A 12480-nucleotide genomic window follows, 5' to 3' on the forward strand; every position below is an offset into this window, starting at 1 on the left:
CCTTACTTTGTAAAGCGTTAGGTATATGGGCTGGCTCCACCCACAGGTGGCCTTGGGTTCACACACCTACCTGGCTGTCCCACTGCTGTATTCACAGGTGGCGTGGACGTGACAGAGCTGCACATAGGGACCACACGCTGCAGGCTGCCTGTCACAGAGCCTCCCGGTTGCGCCCTCTCGACACGTGCCTGGGAGGCAGGCGCCGTCACTGTCCACGCGGTTATCACATGCTCCGTGCACACACAGACAGGCTGCAAGAGAAGCGGGGAGGGTATTCAGGGCTTGGAGATTTCCACGGGAGCACGGAACCACGGAGGATGGGGACTGTGCCCTCCCCAACCCACTGCTGTCCATCAGAGCTGGGTCAAACTCAGGGTCACCAGCATTTCTCAGAGCGCCAGCGGCAGCCTCGGAGGGCTGACTATCCCACCGGGAGGAGGATTATTGGTCCTCAGTGGGTCCTCTATGTATCTGTGTGTGGATGTGGAGAAGGAGGTGGTTTGTGATGTGGTCAAAGAAGCCAAGGAACCCAATTGTCAACTACTCTGTGGTTGGAGATGTTAGCTGAGAAGCTTCTCATGTTTTGGAAACATTCTAGAATAAGCAGATTTCTTCTATTTGTAGAACTCCTGATAGGATCATGTATTAGTTCTCCACTTTCATCCACAGCAAACCAGCAATAATTAGTGGCCAGTATCTGGGCCCTGGCTTCATTCAAGGCCCTGGACTGGCTTTTTACCACCTCCCTAGCATTTGTATGGTAGCTCACCTAGAGGGGATTCGTGTGTGAAGATGTGAATAGGATCCAGGCAAACACTATGCCTTTGCATACAGAGGACCAGAGCAGCTGCAGAACTCAGTGGCAACGAGGAGGGTTGGCACCAATCCCCATGGATGCCCAGAAGACAACTCTACAACATTATCGTCATTTTCTAGGTGGAGATACTGTAACACTGTCTCAGGTCACACGGCCGCTAAACTAGAAACCAGAATTTAACTTCTGGCTGATCTGACTCCACAGGAAGCTCTTACCTAGTCATTGTTATGTTCTAACTGTAGCTTAGGAACAGACATCTGAAAATACATACAGTTCAACGTACATACGATGCCATTTGAAAGAACAACACTTTTTCTGAGTGTGCAGGACTGAATTTGCATACGCCTACTGTGGAACTTTCCATACCTTCTACAGGCTTTGTGGTATGTGTGCCACCGAGGTGTGGTTACTGCTCTTAGAATAACAGCAAAAACAGCAGGAGGTCACAACAGTCGCTAGAGTGCTTTCGGTATGTGCTATGTGCTAAGCATGTCCTAAGGAAAGCTGTCCACACGTACGTTGTAATGAATTTATAAAGTACTTATTAGTACCATTGCCCTTATTTTATTTGCGACTTGAGGGTGCACTCATCCAAAGTCACAGTTCTTCAGTGGAAGAACTGATGGGTAAGGATTATTGAAAGGGAGCAGATCTATTTCTCAAAATGGACTATTTATGTCTTCATGGACTTAGAAAGTGAGTTCTAAAGTGTGGTTGCTGGGTCAGCACTGCCAGCATACTCTCCCCCACCCCACCCCACCCCCAAGAAAGCTGTTAAAAGTGTATTTTCTGAGACTCATCCCAGAGAGAACCAGGAACTCAGCGCCTTGTGCCTGGCTGTCTCCACACTGTATCATTTGAGAAGCAGGACTTGATAAGCCCACCCTGTGACGATGACAACCTCAAGCAAAATCCGCAAGACACCAGACCACGTCATCAGCATGCTTGGTATGAGAGAGAGCCCGTGGAAGGGTGCTTCAGAAGCCCCACTTACTTCTGTTACACCGAGGTCCATATCTGTTGGGGTTGGAGCAGAACTGACACTTGGAACCTTGGAAGCCATCCTCACAAAGGCAGGTCCCGTTGCCGCCGAGGCCATCTATGCACTGAGAGCAGAGGCATCCCCGTGGGCCATTAGGACACATGTGACAGCCGAGGAGAAGCAGATGATTTTGCTTCATGGCTTGAACTCAGGCTCAGTCCCACTGGAGTGATGTTTGACTCCTTGTGGGAGGTGGGAGTCATCTTGGTATCATATAGGATGTAAAATTAGTACCCAGCTTGGGGATCCTGACCTAGGATTTAGAACCTTAAAGGACAAGGTGCAAGGGTGTATTACGTAGCTGTTTCCTATGAATGGAAACGTTCTGCGTGGGGAGAGGCTGAGCACTGGGAAGGTTAACTAAATTTAGGAGCCTCAGGAAACTCACAAAACACAAGGCCCAGAAAAGCCTAAACAGTTTTGGCCCACAGGGAGCCTTATGGAGCTTCTGTGAGCAGTGAACACCGGCTGGGGCTGGAGACTCTTCAGTGCGGCTGTGATAGACGGGCAAGCAGCACCATGGTGGATGCGGCGTTTGCCAGTCACTACCAGTGCTGGGGTGGGCCTTTTCAGTGATGTGGCTGCTCAGTCACCCCTGCTTCCGGATGTGAACCCAGTGAACACATGGGTTCATCAAGACAGACTCGTATGACTTTTGTTTTTCCCCAGTACTCTATCTGGGGTGAACAGATCTGTTCATACCTCCTCGGAATAAGCCACACCACAAATGTGAAATGAGATCCTTCTTCCAAACGCTTTTAGCGGGTGGCAGTAGGCAGACAGGCCTTCAGATAAGGCCTGGCCCTGTTCTCTTGACATTCTTGCTTGCTCAGTGTGTTCTTTCCCATCTCACTTGCTCTCCTACTGTGGTGGTTGGAAGAAAATGGACCCCCAAGGGAGTGGCAAATCTAGGAGGTGTGGCCTTGTTGGAGGAAGTGTGTCACTGTGAGGGCAGGTCTTGAGGTCCCTTTTGCTCCATCTTCCCTCAGTGTGACCGTCATTCTACTTCCTGTTGTCTCTGAGTCAAGATGAAGAACTCTCAGCTCCTGCACCACGTCTGCCTGCATGCCTCCATGCTCCCGCCACAATGGTAATGGACTGAACTCCTGAAACTCTAGGCGAGCCACCCCCAATTAAATGTTTCTTTACAAGAGTTGCCATGGTCATGGTGTCTTTTCACAGCAATAAAAACCTAACTAAGGCACCTAACCTGCGTAGCCCTGGCAAGACCATGTTGGTATTGATTACCGCACATCAGAGTTGGGTGTGGCTACTTTCCCATAACCCCCAGGCCCCAGGCACTACTGCTGGTCTCTTCTCACCTTACTCTTTGTGTGAGACACCCCGTCCCCATGTCTCTTTCCATTCGCAAGAGCAGGAGTTTAGATGTGGCTCTACTAAATTCCCAGATCTAGTTTTTCTTACACGAACCACAGTTTTCCTACATGAATTTACCTTCCTTTGTGTGGTCTGGGCCTCCAAATAGATGAGTTAAGCTTTGGTTTTTACATTTCACTAGCTTCTGAAGTTGGGTTTAAAAACAACAACCAGTAGCCAATGCTATTATTATTTTGAAGTGCCATAAAAAACTTTGACATTAGGAGCTTCCACAGGTTTGGAAAGTGAGGCCCAGAGAGTTTCAAGTTGTCCAAGATCTCATGGTGAACTATAGGGGAGCAGAGACTAAGCCACGTTCTCCCTTCCACCCATCCTCCGACCTAGGCTCCTTGGCTGCAGGTACCTTCTGTTTCAGCAACAGATCCGGTTCTTCTGATTGCTGGGAACGCGGGTGAGCACTGTGACACTCTTTGATTTAGGAGTTTCCGATATTGCTGTGTGACTTCAGAAAGGTCCGCACACATGAAAGAGTGTGAACCAGGGACTATACTCACATGCCCATTTCCAGAACACGGTTTCAAGAAGCCTCCTGGACACGGGTTGCAGTCAGGCCCGAAGAAGCCGCTACAGCATTTCGGTATCTGGAAACAACACACATGCCACCCTTGGGGACCCCAAGGAGAGCACAAATTTCTCAAAAGAGAGGTGTTCTGATTTCCACTGCTGGGGTACAATGCCAATCCTTCTTATGAGCTCCTTACCACCAACCTATTGAATGTCTCTCATGAGGACATGAGAATGAGGCAGATTAAGGCTGATGCTCATAGAGTGTGTATGGGAGTAGGGAAGAGTCAACATGGGAAATAAAATAGAGAAATAATGGAGCTGGAGAATCATTCAGGGGTGGAGTGCTTGCCTAGCATTTGCAAAGCCCTGGGTTTGATTTCATGAACAAATGAATAGGAAATAAAAGAACATTCCAGGGCATGGGAAGTGCCAGGAAGACAAGTATTGGAATGGAGTGGTGGCAGATAGCGGTGGAGTTTGGAGGCCTGTTGGGTAGTGGCAGGAGGGATTAGGTAGAGGAGCACTCGAAAGATGAGTTAGCCCCTGTGCATCTGGGTGGGCATCCTGAAGAGGGTACCAAATATGCATATTGTGATGCAGAAATGAGGGTAGAATCCAGGTCATAAGCTCGAATGGTGGCTCACACGTGGGTGTCAGGGGCATGGACTCTATGTTAAGAGGCAGGGGGACTCAAGGTATGATTCAGGGAGGTAGCGGCCCAACTACATTCCCAAGTCTACCTTTTGACTCCCATTCAGGAAAATATCCTAAATTCCTTCAGGCCACTTGTGACCATGCAGACTTAAGAACTCAATAGCACAGCTTGGAGCTTCACAAGTCTTGGTGTCCTGGATGGGATCCTGGCTGGATCCTTCTTACCTTCACGGTAGCATTACAGTATTGGGCACAGCCACTTTTCAGGTTCTGTGTTCTGCTTCTGTAGAAACATGTGTGTGTGAAGAGGGCCTGGAAGAAAGCCAGTAGGTAAAATCAACTGTTGTGTGTATTCTCGAGTGCCCTGGGCATCACACAACCTCTTCCTGTGCCAGCCACTCTACTCTATGGCACCACTGGTGCCAGAGTGAGGACTACACCAGCCACCCAAGTTCAAATCAGACTGCCATCTTAATGAGGCCTTTTTATTTGTTGGTAGAACACAGGTCAAGCTTTGAACAACCTGTGACACAGGATCTTTATACCTCCTCTCACGTTATGACAGACATTTCTAATCAATCACTTAACACTCGATTGATCCTGCATGTGGTCTGGCTTCTCCCTCTGCTCTACAGCCAACCTTAAGCTCATGTGGACATTTTGGAGCTAGTAAGTATCCATCTCTTCTACGTGGAAAAATCCACCAACTGAAAAATAGATCAATAGCCTGAGGCTCACTCTTAGACTCAGTGGTTGATTAAATACATCCTTCCATTCTTTAATCTTTGATGCCCATTGCAGTTAGCTATAACTCCCATTTATTGAAGACTTACAATGGGTATATGGTCCATCTGTTTGCCAATTCATGTGAATAATTTTTCATGTTCTTTTATAATATATATATAGAAATTGAAGAACAGATAGGCTAAGCCACTTTGCCTGACTAACACTGCTAAAATCTGGTTCAGAGACTATGGACTTTTTTTTTTTTTTTTTTTCAAGACAAGGTTTCTCTGTGTAGTTTTGGAGCCTGTCCTGGAACTCACTTGGTAGCCCAGGCTGGCCTCAAACTCACAGAGATCCATTTGGCTCTGCCTCCTGAGTGCTGGGATTAAAGGCGTGCGCCACTGCTTCCCAGCCCAGAGACTATGTTTTATTGCTTACTAACTTTGGTATCATGTGGTCTCTGTGAGTCTCAGCTGCCTCCTGTGACATGGGACAATGATGCTGATATCAAATCTCATCCCAAGAATTTAGCTTCCAGCTCAAATTTTGTATTAGATATATCTTTGCGTTGTTTATCCCTTTGTCTTAGGCTCCACTGAAGAAGGGACCTTGCCAGGGCACAAGATCCTAAAAGCTCATCTACATAAATGCATCCTGAGGTCTCAAGGGAAAGAATAGTTTAGGTAACTAACCAGTGTGGATCATGGGATCTCAGGAGCTTTTATGGTTCTTGTCCATTTATTTTTCTCCCCCTCTTACCTCCCTGTAGTTTGAGGCTAACTAATGATGTCAGACTCACAGATTCTACCACATGTCAGCCTTGTATTCTTGCCTTGCTCCCTCCCACCCTCCTGTTGAGATGCTGATGATGTATGTCCTTCCTAGGTTTGATGGTCAGTTTTGATTGCTAAAGCCACAGAATGTAGAATCCCCTAGAAGACATGCCCCTGAGTGTGCCTGTGAGGGCTCATCTAGATGAACATAATCGAGGTGGGAAGCCGCATCCTGAACGGGGCAGCACCATTCCATGCATTTGGGTCCCAGACTACTCAACAAGGAGAAAGCTAGCTAGCTGAGTACTAGCATTCATCTCTCTCTGCTTCCTGACTGCAGATGCCATGCGAGAAGTAGCCTCATGCTATGCTTTCCCTTCCATGGTGAACTATGTCCCCTTGAACTGTGAGCCAAAATGGATTGTCTGGGAGTTTTATCACAGCAACGGAAGAAGTGACTGTTGTTGGTTGTTTTTGCTCTTTACTCTTTTGGGCAGTCCACCAATCAGCTCCCAAATAAATCACTCACGGAGGCTTATTCTTAATTATAAATGCCCAGCCTTAGCTTGGCTTGTTTCTTGCCAACTTTCTTAACTTTAAATCATTCCATCTACCTTTTGCCTTTGGACTTTTTCCTTCTTCTGTATTTCTGTGGATAGTCTGTATGTCAAATTGCTCTGATTGGTCAATAAATAAAACACTGATTGGCCAGTGGCTAGGCAGGAAGTATAGGCGGGACTAACAGAGGAGAAAGGCTAACAAAGGAGAAAGAAAAGGCAGGAGAGACACTGCAGCCACCGCCATGACAAGCAGCATGTGAAGACACCGGTAAGCCACGAGCCATGTGGCAAGGTATAGATGTATAGAAATGGATTAATTTAAGATATAAGAACAGTTAGCAAGAAGCCTGCCATGGCCATACAGTTTGTAAGCAATATAAGTCTCTGTGTTTACTTGGTTGGGTCTGAGCGGCTGTGGGACTGGTGGGTGACAGAGATTTGTCCTGACTGTGGGCCAGGCAGGAAAACTCTAGCTACACTGTATATCTTATTTTCACTCTTACTCTGTGGCTGACCCCTAGCGTCTTCCTCTCCTTGTTCTTTTGTTCCTACTTCTTTTTTCTCCCAGATTTCTCCTCCTGTTTATTCTCTCTGCCTGCCAGCCCCGCCTATCCTGTCTCCTGCCTTGCTATTGGCTGTTCAGGTCTTTATTAAACCATCAGGTGTTTTGAACAGGTACAGTAACACAGCTTCACAGAGTTAAACAAAGGCAACAAGTAACTGATACTCCAGGGTTGCTGCATAGAGTGGATAAAACTCTGTCTGTCATCCAGCCGTCACTGTGCTACCAACTTATTCTTCTCCTGTATCCTGGTTAATAGTTTCCCCAAGGACTTGTGGTAAATGGCTTCATTAAGCACAACAAACATGTGAGCACCCATCCCTACTTAAGGTTAATGTTTTGCTCTATTAAGTATTTCCTACTAGAAGTGGATTAAAGATCTTGTCATTCTCGATAATGATGTAGTCATTATCGAGAATGAAAGAATCTGTTTGGGAAAAATCTTTCTTAAAAGACAGAAATTTCTGTCATTCTTCTTGTGTTAGAACACGTTGCCACATTGCTTTTTCCAGCAGAATACTTGGTATATAATTACAGATTGATGCATAACTGTACAATATATATGTATATTGGCCTGAGCTTCTTAAGGCAAAACCCAAACCAATACGATATCTTATTTGGTCCATAACCAAGCATTGAGTCTAATATATGATCAAACTTCAGTAAACATGTGAAGAATTCAATTAAACATAAACAATTTAAAATAGTTTAGTGTAATTTTCTGACTTATTTCAGGGTTTCTCTGTGTAGCTTTGGAGCCTGTCCTGGATCTCACTCTGTAGACCAGGCTGGCCTCGAACTCACAGAGATCCTCTTGGCTCTGTCTCCCAAGTGCTAGGATTAAAGGAATGTGCCATCATCACCTGGCTATCTTTGCTCTTTTAATTAAAACTTTGTTTATTCATGTGTATATGTGTCTGTCTGTGAGTACACATGGAAGCCAGAGAAGGGTGTTGGATCCCCTGGGGCTGGAGGTACAAGCGGGTGTGAGCCGCTTGATATGGGTGCTGGAACTGAACTTACGACCTCTGGAAGAGCAGTCAGTGCTCTTAACCACAGAGCCATTTCTCCAGTCCCCGTTTTCATTCTTACCGGCAAACAATAAACACGCTTATGGGGTACAGTGGGGTATTAAATGTCTAAGCTAATTAATGTCATTATTGCCTCATTTACTTATTATTTCTTTGTGGGGAGAACATTCAAAGTCTACTCTTAGCATTTTGAAGTACACAGGACATTAGACACTATCATATACAGTCAGGATACCGTGCCTAACCCGGGACGTGTTTTTCTTGTCTCACCGAAAGTGTGCAACCTTTCCTGACTATTTCTTGTGTGTTCCTCCAGAATTATGATTGGGAAGAGCAGATACCAACACCAGGCTTTATTTAGGAGAGAAGAGTGGAGAGGAAGTTCTGAGAGAGGCTGTTCGCTCCTGGTTTTTATGAATTTAATTTGTACTAAACCTGTTGTCATCTACAGAGAAAGAAAATTAGGATGAAGAGGTTAAAGGATATAACCAGGGCCGGTTAGGAACCCAGCACGGATCTGTGGGGCCTCTCCCTCCCACTGCGGCTATGGAAGCCAGGGTTAAAGAAGGAAGCAGGCAGAAAAGATGAGAGGACAGAGTGGGCTTGCTCAGGCGGCTCAGGAAGCAGCCTTATCACACTTACTGTGCGCTCAGAGTCAGCCGGACACTTGCTCCAACGTATCAGGGAACAGCTCACACAAGTGCCCTGAAAGATGGCGACAGTCAGCACAGGCATCCCCATGAGGGCCCCAGGGAGACAGCCTTCAGGAGTGCAGGCTCCCCTCCTTGTGAAGGGCGCTCTTTGGACTCTCCCACTGTCCTTCCAGTTCCTCCCGGGGGGTGGGATTGAAGCAAATGCTGGATGAGAGTTGGGGAAGTTGAGTATGCCCCCAAGGACCCCTTCTCTCTCTGGACAGAGCATCCAGCAAACAGGCTGGAGCATTCTTATCTCCCTGATGGAGAAGGAGAAGCACCTCTCCCCGAGGGGACCCTTCAGTCATTCCAGGGACTTAAGAGTAGACAAGGGCCAACGCCACCATTCCCATTAGCTTAGCAGCAATAAAGCTGAACAATAGAATTCAGCCTTCTTGTTCTTGCCTTTGCCTCCACTGGTTCTTAATTTGGGAAGGAAGAGACAAGATGGATGTCCTAGGATTGGTCCAGATCTGTTCCCTGATATCTCTGTATGGCTCGGTGACCATTTTCCAGTTGGTTTTGGTCGACTGGAGACACCAGCAGGCGTTTGTTGCAGGAAGAGAGCAAACCAAGGACCTCCTCCTTCTTGCCTCCACACTGGTTGGCACACTGTCCCTACAGCCCTGGACTGCTTAGCATACTGCTCCAATAGCCCTCCATGTCCTCTTTTGTTTTTCCTGCTCTCACAGGCAACCCTGTACCTCACTCCCAGCCCTTTGGTCGTGGGTGGGATGGCTGCTGTGGTTGTTTATCCCAGATTACTCAGCATCCACATGACAGTGCTCTTTTGAACCATCTGAGATAGGTTTTGTTTCCTGCAGGGACTTGCCTTTAAAAAGTGCTATTTATTAAGCATCTAAAGTCCAAACATAACATGTCCAAAGGCTGCCATACTCTGAGTGTGTCCAAAAAGGAGATTTTTAGGAAGTTCTAACTATTTCTACTCTTTCTAGGCCTCAATACATATTTTCCAGAGGACTCATTTGGACTCTGAAGATAGATATCCAACCCAAACCGTCCTGAACTGAGCAGAGCAGGCAGGGCTGGCTTTAAACCTAGAGGAAATAGTGAATGTTAAGTAGTAGAGGAAGGATTTATTCTTATAAAGCTACTGCAAAGTTCTTCTCGCTTTCAAACCACAATTCTCTGGGCTGTAACTCCAGCCCACATCTCGAGTTTGTCCCTTAGATGAAGAACAAGCTTTTGAACAGCCAGAAGCAGAACATGGCCAGCAGGGTCCCTGTCCTACAAGCTTCTTTCTCTGAAGAAACAGGGATGCCTGTGGTAGAGGGCTCTGAAGAACTCATTAAATATTATTTAGAATCCTATTATCTCCCTCATTTTTGCAGGCCCCGATTTTCCTAATAGTTTCACACCTGGCTTAGGAGGGATGCCACTCTCTCTGCCTTAAGCCAGGCAACGTACCCGTGGTGATTATTTCCAAAAAAGGAACCAAACAGGTTGCTGCCAGGGGCTGGCTAGGAGAGTAAATGTTTCTTAAGAGTAAACCTTTCTTAAGAAGACCGATCAGAGTGGCATAATATTCCCCAGACGGCATCTGGCTTTCAGAAGTTATGCTCGATAGCCTAAACAAACCAGTCACGGTATCAATCAAGAGCTCTGGGACCATTCTAAGCAGATTCTTGGCTATTCTTAGCCTCCAACAGGGGAGGGCAGGAAGGGGGTATCCTGGCACATGCCTGGGATCCCAGCACTTGACAGCTGACCCAGGAAGATTGTGTGTTCAAGGCCAGAATGGGCTCCATATTGAGACCCTGTTTCAAAAAGAAGAGAAGAGAAGGAAGAGGAGAAGGAGGAGAAGGAGAATGAAGAGGAGGAGGAGGAGGAGGAGGAGGACAAGGAGGAGGAGGAGGAGGAGGAGGAGGAGGAGGAAGATTAAAAAGTAAAATTAGGTGTTTTTTCCCTTGTTCAGTGCCCATGTTCCAAAGATACTGTGAGATCAATCATTATGACTGAAATACCTTGCAAAGAAAGATCCAGACCTTTTACCACTGCAATTTGGGGTTTACAGTTTATAGTAAGTTAAAGATTGCCCATGGAGTGATATCGATGTTAACAGTGCTTTAAAACTGGCTGAGCCAAAATGGTTGATCCTGAGTTAGAAAAGGTCATTAGAGGGCTCAGAAGCTCATGAAGGAACAGAAAATCAGGTATTGGGAAAACATTATAGAAAGACGTAGGAAGATGAGTGATTCTCTGGGAGGGCAAAGAAAAGTTTATTTTCTGTTCCCCCAGAGAGAGTAAAGCTGTGGCCTTGGGTCTCCAGGTGACAGGGGCAGAGGAAGAAAAAGGAAGGAGACCAATCCTGAACCCCAGGGGTGTGTGTGTGTGGGGGAGACTCTGCTCAGATTCCACCTCTGTTACTGAGTAGGCAGAAGGGCCACTCTCCTCAAGTTCATGTTCCCCCAAACCTCAGAACGTGACTTTGTTTAGAAATAGAGTCTACAGCTGTATTTGGGTAGGGAGTCCCTAAATCCAGTGGCGGTTGTCCTTACAAATACAAGAGAAGACACATAGGCAACAAAGTCATAAAAAGTGAGGGTAGAGATGGGAGTGAGGGCTTCTGGGAACTGTCCAAAGCTCGGGAATTAGTGAAGTGAAAGCCATCTTTGGGAACATTAGGAACCCCTATTCAAAGAATAAAAGAGTCCTGGGATTTCAGAGCCCCCAAGGACAGCATGGCCTTGCTGACAATTCGATTTCAGATTTCTAGCATCCATAAATGTGATAGAATAAAAGGCTGACATCTATGGTAATTTGTTATGGCCACACCAAGAACCCTGCACAACTTCAGGCCATCTCGGGTAGAAATCCCAACAGAACCTTGGTTCACAGCTGACAGGACCACATGCCTTCTCGTAGAGATGCACCTTTAGGGGGTGGTTTCAGCCTTCTCAGAACTGTGAGCATAGAGTGCCGCTTGCTTCCAATGGCTGTGCAAGCCCCAACGTCCCAAATTTCCCAGGTTCCCTTACCAATTTCATTTCTCTCTTTGTTTCATCGCATCGATGGGGAAGAATTGGGACGATGGAGGGAGGAATGAGGACTCCGTTCAGTGTGTAAATTCGGCCGTTTTGGGCAATGACCTCGGTTTCTTCCACGGCCACATCATTTGCCAGAATCTGTCCCTGAAATAAGCAAGGACATTCTCCCATTCTGATGGCAGGAGCTGGAGCAGACCCCAGGCAGATGCGCCCAGCAAGAGCATCTCTAGAACTCCTCAATGTTACTCGGTTTATCCCTGGAGGGAAGGTTGCTAGTGGTGGCTTTCCATCAGCAAATGATTGTCTGTGAACTGAATCCCTCCCCAGACACGGATGTCCCTGCGCACGCTGAGGTGGGACAGAGGTCTGTCTACTTCGGCTCCATACAGCACTTGCTTATTTTACCTCCTGGTTCGCAATCGAAGATCCACCTATTCAATACATTTATTGACCCCAGATAAACTCTGCTTTAAGCCCTGTGGATACATCAGACAACAAACAGACATACTGCTGCTTAGCAGCTAGTGGAGGGAACAAAAAAAAAAAAGAGTGAATTTGCCAAGATTTCTGAGTTCTTCCTTTCCCACACCTGCTCAATGGCGACTTCATTCTTGCTGCCCAAGTCAAAAGCCTCAGAGTCATCCTCGGCTTTCTCAGTCCTTATCACCCATCAAGTATATGGGCAAGGGACTCAGGAGGCAGAAGTGGGC

The 12480-nt window shown here is 46.7% G+C and overlaps 1 protein-coding gene across 5 annotated transcripts in view; it reads right to left on the minus strand.

Moving 5' to 3' along the window:
• Stab2 (stabilin 2) overlaps positions 1 to 12480 on the minus strand; it is a 166889-nt gene that overhangs the window by 103046 nt on the left and 51363 nt on the right. For all 5 annotated transcript variants that reach the window (XM_015998482.3, XM_076554565.1, XM_076554567.1 and 2 more), the window contains exons 18-23: positions 11762 to 11914; positions 8713 to 8775; positions 4644 to 4730; positions 3752 to 3838; positions 1812 to 1923; positions 71 to 251 (exon numbers count right to left, since the gene is read on the minus strand). In XM_015998482.3, the coding sequence (XP_015853968.1) occupies positions 71 to 251; positions 1812 to 1923; positions 3752 to 3838; positions 4644 to 4730; positions 8713 to 8775; positions 11762 to 11914 (683 nt within the window). The remainder of the gene's footprint in view (positions 1 to 70; positions 252 to 1811; positions 1924 to 3751; positions 3839 to 4643; positions 4731 to 8712; positions 8776 to 11761; positions 11915 to 12480) is intronic.

This window comes from Peromyscus maniculatus, chromosome 18 (genome assembly GCF_049852395.1).
Source record: "Peromyscus maniculatus bairdii isolate BWxNUB_F1_BW_parent chromosome 18, HU_Pman_BW_mat_3.1, whole genome shotgun sequence".
Classification (NCBI taxonomy): domain Eukaryota; kingdom Metazoa; phylum Chordata; class Mammalia; order Rodentia; family Cricetidae; genus Peromyscus; species Peromyscus maniculatus.